This window comes from Colletotrichum karsti, assembly GCF_011947395.1.
Source record: "Colletotrichum karsti strain CkLH20 chromosome Unknown Scaffold74, whole genome shotgun sequence".
Classification (NCBI taxonomy): Eukaryota; Fungi; Ascomycota; class Sordariomycetes; order Glomerellales; family Glomerellaceae; genus Colletotrichum; species Colletotrichum karsti.
The window spans coordinates 54444-67528 of record NW_024065974.1 but is presented as its reverse complement, the minus strand read 5'-3'; the positions used below and the strand labels follow the sequence as shown (position 1 = coordinate 67528).

Here is a 13085-nt window from a genome sequence, read left to right as displayed (position 1 = left end):
AACACATTCCATACCGATGCTTGTCCTTGTCCTTGTCCTCGTCTCCATCCTCACATCATGCCCTGCCTTGCCTGGCCATGCGTCCTGTCATGTCGCCTATGATTTACCCGCCCCCCCAACTTCCCGTACGCCCGTTTGGGGTCTGGTCATCAGATTGGCGTCCGCCAACCAACGCCACATGGCTCGAGTCTGCGTGGTTTGCTCGCCAAAGAACCTCCGTCTCTCGCCTCCAGTTCAGCTCACCCTAACTTCCCCATTCCTCCCTAGCTGCTGTCGATCCGTCGCTCGGGAGTTGACGTCGCACCCGTATCAAAGACAATCTTTCTCACACCCATCCGCTTCCAACTCGTCACCCAAAAGCTTGGTCCGAGTCGTGGTCACTACCCCCAGAGCAGAGATAAGCACTCTGTTTGCACTTGCCATGTCCTATTCGGCTCTCTCCTTTCCCCGTCCCATCCTCGTCTCATGATATATTGCCAGTTTGTCCGCTCATCTGCTTCCTTTTTCTTGTCTCTTCGAACCTCTCCGGCCTGGTCCGCATTTCTATTTCCTCCCTACTCTCCCAGCTGCTGTATCACTTTCTCCTTCGTCTTACTCGTGTCACACAGTCCCTTGTCTACCAGGACTCAGCAAGGAAACCCTCCAGTGTAACCTTCATCATGCTGTCGAGGTGACAGACAGTCGACATGGAGCCTACCACAGTTGTCGGCTGCGTGGCTGCCTTGACAGATCTCTTCGCCGAGGGCGCGGGGCATTACACGGCGTGGAAAAGAAAGAGATCACGCCAGAATCACTACAGACGATCAGGCCCCCCTGGCCAGAAGGCCGTCGTCACCTGTGCTCTGAGCACATCCCTCGATGCCGCCGAAACCCAGATCAAGGAGGCGTATGACATTGCCTTCTCCATTATTGGTTCCGACTTCTCCATGGGCGATGGTGTGTCTCAATTTCTTGTGTCTCAATCGATCCTCGCTTACTCTGGTGTTACGCAGGAACATGTCGAGACCTGCTTTGTAACCAGCTCTTCAACCTTCAGAGCCGCGTCTCCCATCTTCGTCGCGCCACCGACGCCTCGTGCTTGACTGCCACTCTCAACATCTCCGACCTCCTCCAAACATCCGAGTCCATCCGCATAGCCTCCGTGAAGGCGTTGTCGGATCTATACTCCCGTGTCGCATCCGGACTCGATGTTCCCAAAGACCTTCCAGTGCCAAAGCCCCGATCGCGGCAAAGTGGTTTGCTATCCCGACGGTCCGGTAGTTTCACCGACCGCAGCCAAGATTCCATCGACGATGACGACGATGGCAGGACGACAACGGTCTTGACCATCCGCACCGATCAACCTCGCTTCCAATCCGAGCCGCCATCGCCGCCACCGACTCCCCCAGACTCGAAACCCACCGCCAGCGATTCAGCTTCTGTTGTCGCCCCGTCTGCTTGGGCGTCCTCCGAAGCAGATGGGAGTGGCGGCACTACGGCTCTTTGCCCGAAAGTCAGCGTCTTCAGCATGTTCTGTCCGGAGGCCATGGTCCTCCAAGTCGACCTCTCCAAGCCCGTCCCAAAAGAGAAAAGGTGCATTTGCGGTTACCGTTGGAAGCCGACCCTACCCGAAAAGCAGGATTTCATCCTTCTCAAGGACGGGTTCAGGATGTCGAGTCGTTTTCTCGCCAAGTCACACTCCGACAAGGACGCTTTCGGCTGCATTCTCTGTGTATCGAGCGGCAAGACGGAGACGTACGACTCGCCGCAGTCGTTATGTGCACACATCAACGCCTCACACACAAAGTGGCAGATGCTCCACGAACGAGACATCTCCTAGATTATCGGTTCGTTGTACGCCGATGAACTTGTCTCAGTCCGACAGCTCCAGCCCGGGAACGAACCCGCGCCGTCCACGACTGGAGCCGGAAGATACTCCAGACGGCACATCAGCCTCCCTTTCTGGCTTTGTAGGAATAAGCTTGGCTTTTCTTGTTTTGGTTCAAGGCGCAATGGAGTCTCGCGTGCGTCCAAGGAGGGTAACCCAATTTCATCAGTAGTCCCGGTTTGAGAAATGTATTGATACCCCCGAATAAGTTTGAAGGGCGGGCGCTGTGGAGAATTGGATATGAAAATCGTAACTGTTTGTTCAACCGATATGTATTCGTCAAATTTTCGTCAAATGTTCGAAACTCCTTTCGTGGTATGTCCCGGCAATGACACACAGCCCAACTTCCTCCTCCAAAGCAGCACGATGTCGAGGCCTCTTTCCAGCATCAGCATGCTGGCTCATCATTGCCCAGCAAATGAGCAGGCCAGTACCGCGGAATCTCGCGTAACATGACGCGAGCATAATGAATGCCACTTGAGGGCAATCTATCACACTATTAGAGTATTCAAGTCGTAGAGCTCCAGGAGCTACCCGCCTGAGGAAATCAGCCGAATGTACGTTGAGCCGACTCTCAAAACTGCCCGTACCACATGCAAGTCCGAATAACGCAGGTGTACTGATTGGTAACGATGGGTTTCGGCATGACTCCGGGGCAGTCGATGCCGTCACAAGGCTCCATGAGCTCGGTGATCTTGTGCCCGCATCGGTGATGGATAAAGACCTTGCGGAGACACATCGAACTTGTGAGGACGGGGACCTCGGAACAGCTCGTGTCTGTTGTCACGGATGGAAACGTTGGCAGGTTGCTGCAAATGGATGGGAAGAAGCCGACAGGTCTGCTTGGAAATCATCCACGAGATGTGCTGAGGGCGCCTCCTTGTTGGGGGCGGTGAGTGTGTTTAAAGTCTCTGCTTGATACGACGTATCATTTCAGACGATGGAGCACGACAGCGAACAGGATTGCCTCCCACTACTAGAACGACCACACCCTGGTATTCGGGAACAAAGTACGTTACGAGGGAACAAAATCATCGAGTCCCACTTGCTTTTCCTTACGGACGTGAAGGGATGCGTTGGATGAGGGAACAAGGCGGCGGCGGCGGCGTACCAACGCTGGCGTGGATTATGGAGGGCTAATCTATCTCTTCTTTCCTTTGACGACCCATCGGGTTTGCCCTCGAACCAGCTCGGTATTAAGAACATTCTGCTATCGACATGGTAGTTGATGCGGGGGACAAATACGATACATGCAGCTGATCCGCACTGATGGACCCCACGTTTGTGTGACTGACCTTTTACTCATTAATATTCACCTTTTAGTATTCACCTTTTGAGAGTGCTTCTCGCGCCATCGAACGTACTCACTCTGCTGGAACAAGACGGGAAACAGCTTCGTCATCCTGGCCCCGGGTTCCGATTAACGTATTGTACATGTTGGCCAGCGGCCAAGAAGCGACCATGCATTGGTCATGACCGGCGATTTTGGCAGACCGAAAAGAGCTTGCAGCTCAACTTGTGTTACCCTCCCCGTAATCATGCCTCATGTTAGTGCTTGTGTGGATTGTTATCAAAGACAACATCTTGTCGCTTGCTCTGCCAAATCCAAATTGACACTCGTCACTTCGAGACTTCGTGACAAGTTGACACCTGCTAGTGCTTCCAAGGAGCGCTCGTTGATATCACATGGAGAGATACCGTCGTTTCTCGCTCTTTTTACGTCTGTTGCTAGCTCGGGAAGCCATAGCAAGGGGCAAGGTCAAGTCAAGAGATGGTCGTCATGAAGTGTCCAGGAATCCGACGTGTTGCACAAGGTGTACCAGCGATCGGCTGCCCAAAGAATTGCCAGGTGTGCCAGTGCGAGAAGTATGCTGCCTCGCAAGCCCCAAGCCCAGGGGAGCACGCTTGGTCTTCCCATATCTCGACGATACATCGAGTTTGGGGAGGTGTCGGTGTTGGCCAGACCCAGATCAAGCGCAGCCAGTACGACCAAGAATCCGCCCAGACTTGGGTTGACCATGTATGGCCAACACGGGCGTGTAAGGCTGTAAAGCTTGCTCAGGAAAAGACCGAGGCGGGTGACGGCCAGAAGGGGACTGGCATTGTAGAGAACAAGATGACCTGCTCGCAACCATCCGACCATTAGCCTGTGCTGAAAGGCATTGACTGGTGTGCCGGGCGGCGGCATCAACAGCGGCGGCGAGGCCAATGGCTCGTCCTTGACGGACTCGGCGCTAACTTCGGACACTGCGATTTCCGGTGACAATCGGGTGAAGCTATCCTGGCTGCGCGAGCCGACCATGGCATGGCCTTGAGGACGGTGCCGCGGTGAGCTGGAGTCCGAATACCTGTTCATACCTGTCTGCAGGCTCGGGCGGGGGGAGCCGTCTTCCGCAGCCCTACTGGGAATGTTGTAACCTTCCTGCGAGGACGAGAATCGTGACTGCTTCTGAGGATCTGTGACAAGGTCAGTTCGATAGAAAGCGTGATCACTGCGGTATGATGGGGAACACACCTGGAACTGGGGTGCTCGGAGGCACCGGAGAGTCGAGGTTCTGAATGCGGCGGCTGTGGAGACCGATTGACGGACTCGAGCTCCTGCCTCGAGGGACGCCATCCGTAGAGGACTCGGTCTTCATGGCTGCCAAGACTTCATTTGCGCTGGGACGTTGGGAGGGATCCAGCGCGACGAGTTTTTTGAGGAGCTGATACAGTTTCGAGGGGAGATCCGGACGTTCTCTGCGCTCATCCTGGAAGCCCTGCCAGTCCGTGATCTCGGCGCGAAGCTGGTCAATGTCTTCCAGTTCCTCGTTGATAGTATTGGCACTGCGGTACGGAAGGCGACCAAAGCACATGAAGTAGAGAATCATGCCCAAAGAGAAGATGTCGGACTTTGTCGTGAAGTTGCCGTAACGTCCGGTCGAGTCTTTTCTCAACACCTCGGGGGCACAGTAGGAAATGGTGCCGGTAGAGCCGGTGGACTTGCGCACCATGTGCTCCGACTGAACCTCGCCGAAATCACTGATGAGGCAGATGATACCGCCGCCCTCGCGGTGCAGCAGACAGTTACTCGGTTTGAGGTCTCGGTGAATGTAGTTGGCGGCATGGAGGTAGGCAAGTCCGGACGTGATGTCTCTGAAGAGGGAGAAGATTTCCTCAAAGGAGAGAAGCCTCTGAGAGGCCATATGATCGCGAGGTAACTCGAGCTGACCCTTGGACTTCCTGCGCATTTGGGCCTTGAGTTGTTCTTTTGTTGTTTCCTTGGGCTGGTCGCCTATGATGTACTGGAGCAGATCCCCGCCATTGCAATACTGCTGGAGGATGAAGGCGCATGCGACGCTGGGGCCGAAGCGTGTCAATATGACGTCCTCCAACCAAACATGACGGTAGGAGACCAAGTTTGGGTGAGAGAGTTTGGCAAGAAGCTCAACCTCGATGAGCACCTTTTCGAGCCACGCATGGTCGTCGCCGACGGGAACGCGCTTACACGCAAAGTGGCCTAGGTAGTGGAGGTCAAGTCAGTCTTTGGAGGAGGGCATTTCCAACGCGCAGTCCAATCTCGGGTGTGGAATAGCATACCGAGATGGCAGCCATCGATCTCGTGGCGTACAAGAAGAACGACGCCTTTGCCGCCGCGACCGAGTTCCTTTTCCTCGACGAAAAAGGTCTTGAAGTAGTTGGGACTAAAGGCTTCGCGGCGAATGCGGCTGCCCTCTTGAACGGCCGGGGTGCTCGAGATGAATTCGACATCCTGAGTCTCTTCTATAACGGCGTGTTGGGGGTTGGGGTGCGGCAGGCTGGGTTGGACAAATCTGCGGATGGGGCTGGATGGGGGATGTTCGGTTCGGGCACTATGATGGCCGGCTCTCAACATGCGGAAGTAATTGGGGTCGACGAAAGAGTCGTGATGTCGGGCGCTGTCGAATTGACGATCGGGGGAGGAAGACCGCAGGGGCTGTCGGCATGTTGGGCATTCGGATAAGCCTCGAATCTCGAGTCGCTGAGAAGACGGATCGCGGACGACGATTGCGTTTCGGTGTCGGCTAGCCAGAGATATCACAGTCAGCAAAAGCCAAGCTACCTAGATAATGAGTGTCTGGACAGACTGACAGGACAATTTCGCGACCCTCACGAGGGTGGTATGGGATCAGCGACATGGCGGTTTGGTCTCAGTTGGGGTGGGGGTCGGAGCCGGTGGAAGCTTTCAAGGCGTTGTCAGACCGGCGAAGTAGTCTGAATCATGGCCGACTGAGCGCAAGAGGAAACGATGCTCGGGTGAGACTCAGAGACGGACGCAGGTCCGGTATTTGAGGGTTGCGTCCGTCCAATGCTGTTTGGTTATTCCGTCGGGGATGCTTGCGGCGCGGCAGGGGGCGATGCGGCTATGGTGGAGGAGATGGAACCGAGGCGCTGGGGGGGACGTTGGAGGTGAGTGAGGCGATGGAAGTGAAGAAGGTGACAAGGTGAGGATTGGCAGCAGGCGGAGAGTTCCAATGTTTGTTGACGATGACCTCAGACTGTCTACCTTACCCCACGTGCCCGGCGTCCAGGGATGTGCACCAGTGACTCGCGTCACGTTAGTGCACCTGGTAAGGTTAAGGTAGGTAGGCAAGGTACGGTGCTTGCAGTGGGCTGCTGTGGGCCACCGGGGAGAGAGCTCCGGTGGTACCGTGAGGGCTTTTGAAATGACACTGTAAAAGGGCTGCATATCACATACAATTCACCGTGCATACCTGCACAGTGCACAGTACATCTCCGTCCCTCGAACCCCCGTCATCAACCGGAGCGATTCCTCCTTTTTATAACAATAAATCATTCATTTATTTACCTTACATTCGGGTCAATTCATACCCAGTTATGAGAACTCGGAACGATGGGACAGGACAGAGGACGCGAACCTCGTATTGCTCAATTTACCCAAGGTACCTAGCCACGATAAGACGTCGAGGATGCCAATCAGCCTTCTGGCCTGTCAGCAAGGCCGCCGCCGACATACTCTTCGAGTGGCCGGCTCTATCTCACAGGACTAGGACCTTGAAATCGAAGGGCGATTCTTGTTCTTATGATTCAAAGACATATCTGGGACAATGACAACGGTCGTATTCATCCATTCCCGAGTCCCCGGAGCCGGCCGGGTATCCTCACCCGCTGCCCTCAACACCCCGCAGAACCTAACATCCGGACGACGTCCCCACCGAGTCGCCTTTGTCTCAGTCCAGGAATCGATTTCTGGCCAAGTGCCGTCCGTTGTGTGAAACCAGAAGTAGAACAGTCTCATCTCATCGCTTCATGTCACCCAGAAGGGATGATTGAGAGGGGGGACAACCGGGTGCGGGTGTGAGCACCCGTCAAGGTCGGGTCCAGTGTCCATCTCATAAGAGAACAACATGCTACGCCCGCCAAGTCAGTGCAATCAGTAGCTTGGACCATATTTGGAACAATGGCATCTCTTCTACGTGGCACCGCTTTCATAACGGGTGCCGCTTCTGGTGAGTTCGCCTCTCTGCCACAAACCCCTCGTCGAGCTTCAAGCTAATGACACCAGGCATCGGCCAGCATACGGCTCTGGCATTTGCCAGGCATGGCATAACCCGCCTTGCTCTCGCCGACATCAATGCTTCGGCTCTCCGGAGTACCACCGACCTTCTCCGCCGCCGCTTTCCCACTGTCGAGCTTCTCCCTCTCGCCGTCAACGTTCAAAATGCTGCAGAGGTGAAGGCGGGTATTTCCCAAATCACGTCAACCTTCGGCCGCCTTGACATCGCCGTCAATAATGCCGGTATTGGAGGCAGCGGACGCCCTACCGATGAGATCGACGAAGCCGAGTTCAGCAGAGTTCTCGACGTCGACCTTCACGGAGTATGGCGTTGCCAGCGAGAGGAAATCATCACCATGCTGAAGCAGGAGTACGATCTGACCACAAAGAAACGTAATAAGTCATGCGTTGACCTTTGCTATTGCAGAAATCTGGGGCCTCGGCGAGGTCGAGGGACCATCATCAACGTTGCCTCAATGTTCGGCCTCATATCACCATCGTCCTCCATGTCTCATACGGCGTACACCGCTGCAAAGCACGGCAAGTCAAATGTGTCTCTTGAGAATCGACATCACTCCGGTGCTAATCAAGAGTAACTTAGGGGTTCTTGGTCTGACCAAAAGCGACGCCTGCACGTATGGTCCCAAAGATATCCGGATAAACGCCATCTGCCCGGGGTGAGTGTCCACCGCGACGGAGCGACATGTGGCTGTTGGCTCGTGGGGCTAATGAGCAGAACAGCTACGTCGAGACGCCCCTCGTCCTCCAAACCATGGCTCAGGATGCCGACTCACCTCTAGCTCGGGACATTGAGAGAACACCCTTCGGACGAATGGCTAAATCAGAGGAAGTTGCGGATTGCATCACCTTTCTTGCCTCGGATATGAGTAGCTTCATGCAAGGCGCCGGCTTGGTGGCCGACGGAGGCTTTACGGTTCAGTAGCTCCTCGCCTGAGTACAGGCCGTCATTGATAAACAGGGAAACTTATATATCTGTATTTGATCTTACAGCACTTGAAGGAATACATTCCCAGCATGACTCGGCCCATCCGCATCACCGCACTTGAAAATCAAAAGCAGACAAAGTCGGACAGTGGTAAGCGCACCTCCGTCCTCTGTGTCATCCTTTGTGCCAGGTGCCCATTAACAACCGAAAAGTAGAAGATTACCCATCAAAAACTGAAAAAGTCGAGCTCGTGGTTCTTGTGAGTCCCGGCAGACTCATTTTCCCCCTTTTCCGGCATCGTGCTTTGGACCAGCCCACTCAAGCTTACTGGGCTCAAGGCGTTTAGACCGCCCTCACTGCCCATCCAATCCATCCCCCCAGAATCAACCGAGTTGAGCGCCTGCGATTTACCGTCCTCATCGCTCTTGCTCTCGGATGACACCTGATTCAGTTGGTCACTCAGAAGTCCACGCGGTACGGCTGAGTTGCCCCCCTTTCCGTCTTCCCCCCTTGCCTTGTCACGCCTAGACGATGTCAAAGAATCCGAACGACCGAGGGCAGATCCGGCGCTTGGCTCAGCCACCCCTAAAGCCCACTCATTGAAGCCTACACCGTCGTACCCAAGACTTCCCTGCTGAGTGGTTTCATCGCTGCCCATTCCAGCCAGTGCCCAACCTTGGTTTTGTGACGCCACGAGCACAAAATCTTCAGAGGGTCTCATTAACCCTTCTGAGGCATCATCAAGATCTTGATCAATCGCAGAACCATTCAGAAAGTCCAAGTTGAACCCTTGAGTATCGCCGTTGCCCATCGAATACATGGCTGGGTCGATTGGGGGATGTTGACCGACCGACCGATGGCTCTGCGATGAACGCCCCCTATTCGACTGCGCCTGCGTCAGAAAGAATGGCGGCGGAGGGCGAGAAAACTCCGAAGCCCTACGGCTGGTGGTCGACGGACGTCGTCTTTTGTGTGACTGGCTACTACCTGCGTCCGCATCACGCCTCGCTGGCAGGATGGAGTAGATCGAGTCCATGTTCCCCCTCCAACCCGAGCTTGACAGGAGACTCTTGTCACTGCCAGTCAAAGTCACAGCCGGCTGACTTTCGCCACTGGAATCATTGATGTCGGCTCGAAGCTGGACCAGAACCGCCTTGAGTAGATCGTCCATCCGGGCTGCTGGTTGGTACGTATGGCTCATGTCGTTGACTGCACTGGAAAGTATCTCAAGATACCCGAGATACGTTCGCCGGTCAGACTCGCTGTGGTTATAAGCCAGCGCTGCTATCAAGGCTATCGCTGCCGTTCCGGCGTGTTGAATTCCAGTCACAAAGATCTTGGTTCCGTTGAACCGTTGGCGATGCTGCCAGAAGATGCGTGCCACCCGTATTGCCTGCTGCGTGCAAATGCTGCGAGATAGCGCTGTCCTACTGTCATCCACCATGGAATGGGGATCATTCATGCCAGGGGAGTTGTTGGAGAATGGTGGTTGATCGAGGACGTCCCTTGGTTCACACGCCGACCCAGGACTCGGCTGAGATCCAGTGCTGTTGCCATCGCCGGCGATGGCGCCGTATCTGGCCCACGGGCGATGGAGTAGTATCATGGAGACGTGGTACTGCTGGTGAAGGAGGAAGTAACTGAAGGGCGCGCTCTTGATGGCTGAAGGTTTCCATTGTAGATGATCTGGCAGGCGTCGATACCAATTCTGGAGTTGGCGGTCGAGGTTTATGGCATGCAAGTACGCGTTGTCCTCGCCTTCATTTGGATTGAAGATATTGTCGCTTCCTTCTCCTCGTTGTTTATTACGGACCTCTCGCGACTCGACAATACGGCCAGCAAGCTCCATGAGTTCTATCAACTGGTCATAGATTTCGGCGGTGATATTCTTTCTGTTTGCGGCCCCAGGCCCTCCCATTAGTGACGTCAGTTGGGAGAATCGTCGTGAAAGCAAGTCCAATCCAATATCCTGGTTTTTGATGCTCGTCGGTCGACCCAGGAATAAAGCCCAGTACTTGTCATATATGACGCAAGCTCTCATCACCATATGGCGGATGTCAACCTCTTGCTCGCTGATGCCGGTATTGCGACAGTCAAGGTGAAGACCGATGTCGAATGCCAGTCGATTCGCCATACCTTCAAGGATGGTAAGCTATCATCGTTTGACAGGCGCATGAATCCGACTTACCAGCATACATCCAACCGGTGTTGTCCCTACCGACACCACACTCAAGGTCACCCAGTAGCAGGAGAGCTTGCACGCTTGGTATGCCGCCAGGACGTTCGAGCTCGATGTCGAGCATGTACTTGGCCTCGCGATGCAAGGTGCTCTCCCGGCTTCCCAAAGCGATTCTCCTCATGTCGTCGCGATCAGAATCTGCAAAGCGAAAAGCCATGGCGAGGATGCAGATGTGAAGGAACGACGAGTAAAACTTTGGGTTTTGGGCCTCTTTGTCGGCGTCGAAGGCATCTCGGTGAATGATCTTGAGGACCGAGTTGTAATGAGTCCAGAAACTTTCCATCAAGTAGTCATGAGTTGAGGAGGTGAGCGAGCGGATGATGCGCTCGGCTCGTCGTACTTGTTCCGGGGGCTCGCGCGTATCGAACTGGTCCGAAGACTCGGCGTAGACGTGCGAGTTCGCAGTCGGGCCGAAGAAGCGCAACCGGCCAGATAGCTGATCAAACGAGAGATTCCCTTTCGTCGAGAGAAGACGGTGAACGATATCCTCTTGTTTCGGATCCAGCATGCGGAAGGGAGATTGCTCCTTCGGCAGCGGTTGAAAGATTTGACTCGATGAGACCGCCGTGTCGGTGTGAGCGCTATCGGCACGATCGCTATCCTGCATTGCGTATTCCTCATTCGCAGAGTCTGGCGGCGATGGAACGTCTCCTTGTGGGGAGTGCGCAGACGGCTCTCGAGGGTTTGTTTGTGAGCAGGCCTGTTTCTTCTCCTCCTCTGACGCCTTGGGTTGGGCCTCGTGTCTCGTCTTTGGGGGATGTGCTGGGGGCGGAGGTTCGACTCCCTTTTCCACCAGCATTCCTTCTAGCAAGGCAATACGATCAGATAGAGAAGACATATACGCTTTCGAGATGGGTCTGGACGCCACATGTTAGGTTCAAGAACACGAAGTCAGCTTACAGGTTCATGTGGTGGCTGTACATACCTCCTCCGTTCGTCATCGTTCTTTATTACACACTCGTTGCCAGCTTTTTTGCATTGAACACATTCGGACTCGCCCTTGGGTACGACACATCTGATTCTCCTGTCACGGCAAGACGCACAGGCAACCGACGCTCTATGTCTAACTTGTTGCTTGTTGGCCTGACGGGATGGTTGCGTGCGATGAGAGACATTCTCCTGTGCTGCGACGCCGGCAGTCTCGTCTGTGGTAGACTTGCTGTCACCCTTTGGGCTTGTCATACTCACGAATCTTACGCTCGCTGGGGGATTTGGTGTCTATTCGCGTATTCAGCCGTCAGGCAATCTCCCGTCTGGCGAGATACTTGTGTAAGTGCTCTTATGATAGCAAACGGACAGGCAATGGCTGGCCTAGGACGGGAAAGAGGAGGATCGAAAAGGTCTGAAAGGTCTCAAAGGGTGTAAAGCTTTGTGAAGATAGGAGAGACGGCTGGCGAGACGGCAGGAGTATCAACAACGTGGATCAAGAAGACGTCCGGGCAACATAAGAAGACTCCAGTCTGGCGCCGTGCCCCCGCTGTGACGACGAACAATGGGGGAACGGTGGGAACGTCACGCATCGCACCCCTCCTCCATGTTTCGCTCCACTTGTTTATTCCAGGAAGGGGATGCCAGCGTGGAAGAGACAGCGGGGAGTCTAGGGACCCCGAGCAAGCTAAGATGGGTTGGTATGGGGGCTGGCGTAGATGCACATGCATAACTAGAGAACGCAATGAGACAGGCTGCTTTCCCAGCTTTGGTCTTGCAACAGACACCTTATGCCTTGGTTCGAGACCGGGACAGTCTATAGGAGGACACGGCGGGGGCTCCGAGTCCCGGGCACTACCCCGAACTCACCATAACATAGTCGGATAGGGGGTGTCTCGCCTGTTGTGTTGGTTCGGTCACATTTCCCCAGAGTGGGGTTTCGAAGGATCAGAAATGCTAGTGTAGTGTAAATAAACCATGCTTGTTACCCCGGATTTGAGTGCTGAGTAGGAGTTGCGTGTTCGTAGTGTAGTGTCACTCTCACTTTGCCCCCATGTGTTGTGGTTGGTCTGGGGATGAGTGGATCACGAGGAAGAATGGATACTGGACCGGCCATACGGGGATATTGGAAGAATGAGGGGTACGCGATACGGACGACAAGAACGGGTTTCGGTAAGGCAAGGTCGTGGTAAGGCGTCGGCTTCAGAATGGATGCATAGTTGGTCTGGAAGCCATCTCGGAATGAAGTTGCTGCACATCGGATGCGGGGAAGTGGCTGCTCGATCCACCGGTTCCTCCAGAATCAGAGCTGTGCAGGCAGATATTGACCTTCATTGTGGTAGGGGCGACGTCAAATGAGACGAGAGGGATTGCCGATAGATGCCCGCGGCATTGAAGTTTTGCCCCGGCTCTTTTCTTCAACCGCGGGGGGGGCACAAACGTCACACGGGTGTGTGGGAGTTGGTTATCGGAACGGACGAGCAGCCTCAATGTAACCAAGTCGCAGTTCGAGTTGTGCTACCACTCTCTGTCTGACCGAGGGCTGTGGTGTGTCTCCATGAGCTGACTG

At 54.7% G+C, this 13085-nt stretch overlaps 4 protein-coding genes across 4 annotated transcripts; 2 read left to right on the top strand and 2 right to left on the bottom strand.

Moving 5' to 3' along the window:
* Positions 1-686: 686 nt before the first annotated feature.
* On the top strand, positions 687-1819 carry CkaCkLH20_13150 (uncharacterized protein; the record flags this gene model as incomplete). Its single annotated transcript, XM_038895861.1, has 2 exons — positions 687-936; positions 993-1819. 2 exons carry the CDS (start codon positions 687-689, stop codon positions 1817-1819), a joined length of 1077 nt encoding a protein of 358 aa, XP_038738842.1.
* Positions 1820-3626: 1807 nt separating this feature from the next.
* Positions 3627-6024, bottom strand: CkaCkLH20_13149 (calcium-dependent protein kinase; the record flags this gene model as incomplete). Its single annotated transcript, XM_038895860.1, has 4 exons — positions 3627-4324; positions 4383-5366; positions 5447-5910; positions 5978-6024. The coding sequence occupies 4 exons, from the start codon at positions 6022-6024 to the stop codon at positions 3627-3629; spliced, it is 2193 nt and encodes a 730-aa protein (XP_038738841.1).
* A 1283-nt stretch (positions 6025-7307) lies between these two features.
* CkaCkLH20_13148 (short-chain dehydrogenase reductase sdr) lies at positions 7308-8346 on the top strand (the record flags this gene model as incomplete). The annotated part of the gene is made up of 4 exons (XM_038895859.1): positions 7308-7356; positions 7413-7796; positions 8005-8080; positions 8145-8346. 4 exons carry the CDS (start codon positions 7308-7310, stop codon positions 8344-8346), a joined length of 711 nt encoding a protein of 236 aa, XP_038738840.1.
* Positions 8347-8575: 229 nt separating this feature from the next.
* Positions 8576-11387, bottom strand: CkaCkLH20_13147 (fungal specific transcription factor; the record flags this gene model as incomplete). The annotated part of the gene is made up of 2 exons (XM_038895858.1): positions 8576-10485; positions 10538-11387. 2 exons carry the CDS (start codon positions 11385-11387, stop codon positions 8576-8578), a joined length of 2760 nt encoding a protein of 919 aa, XP_038738839.1.
* Between the last annotated feature and the right edge of the window lie 1698 nt (positions 11388-13085).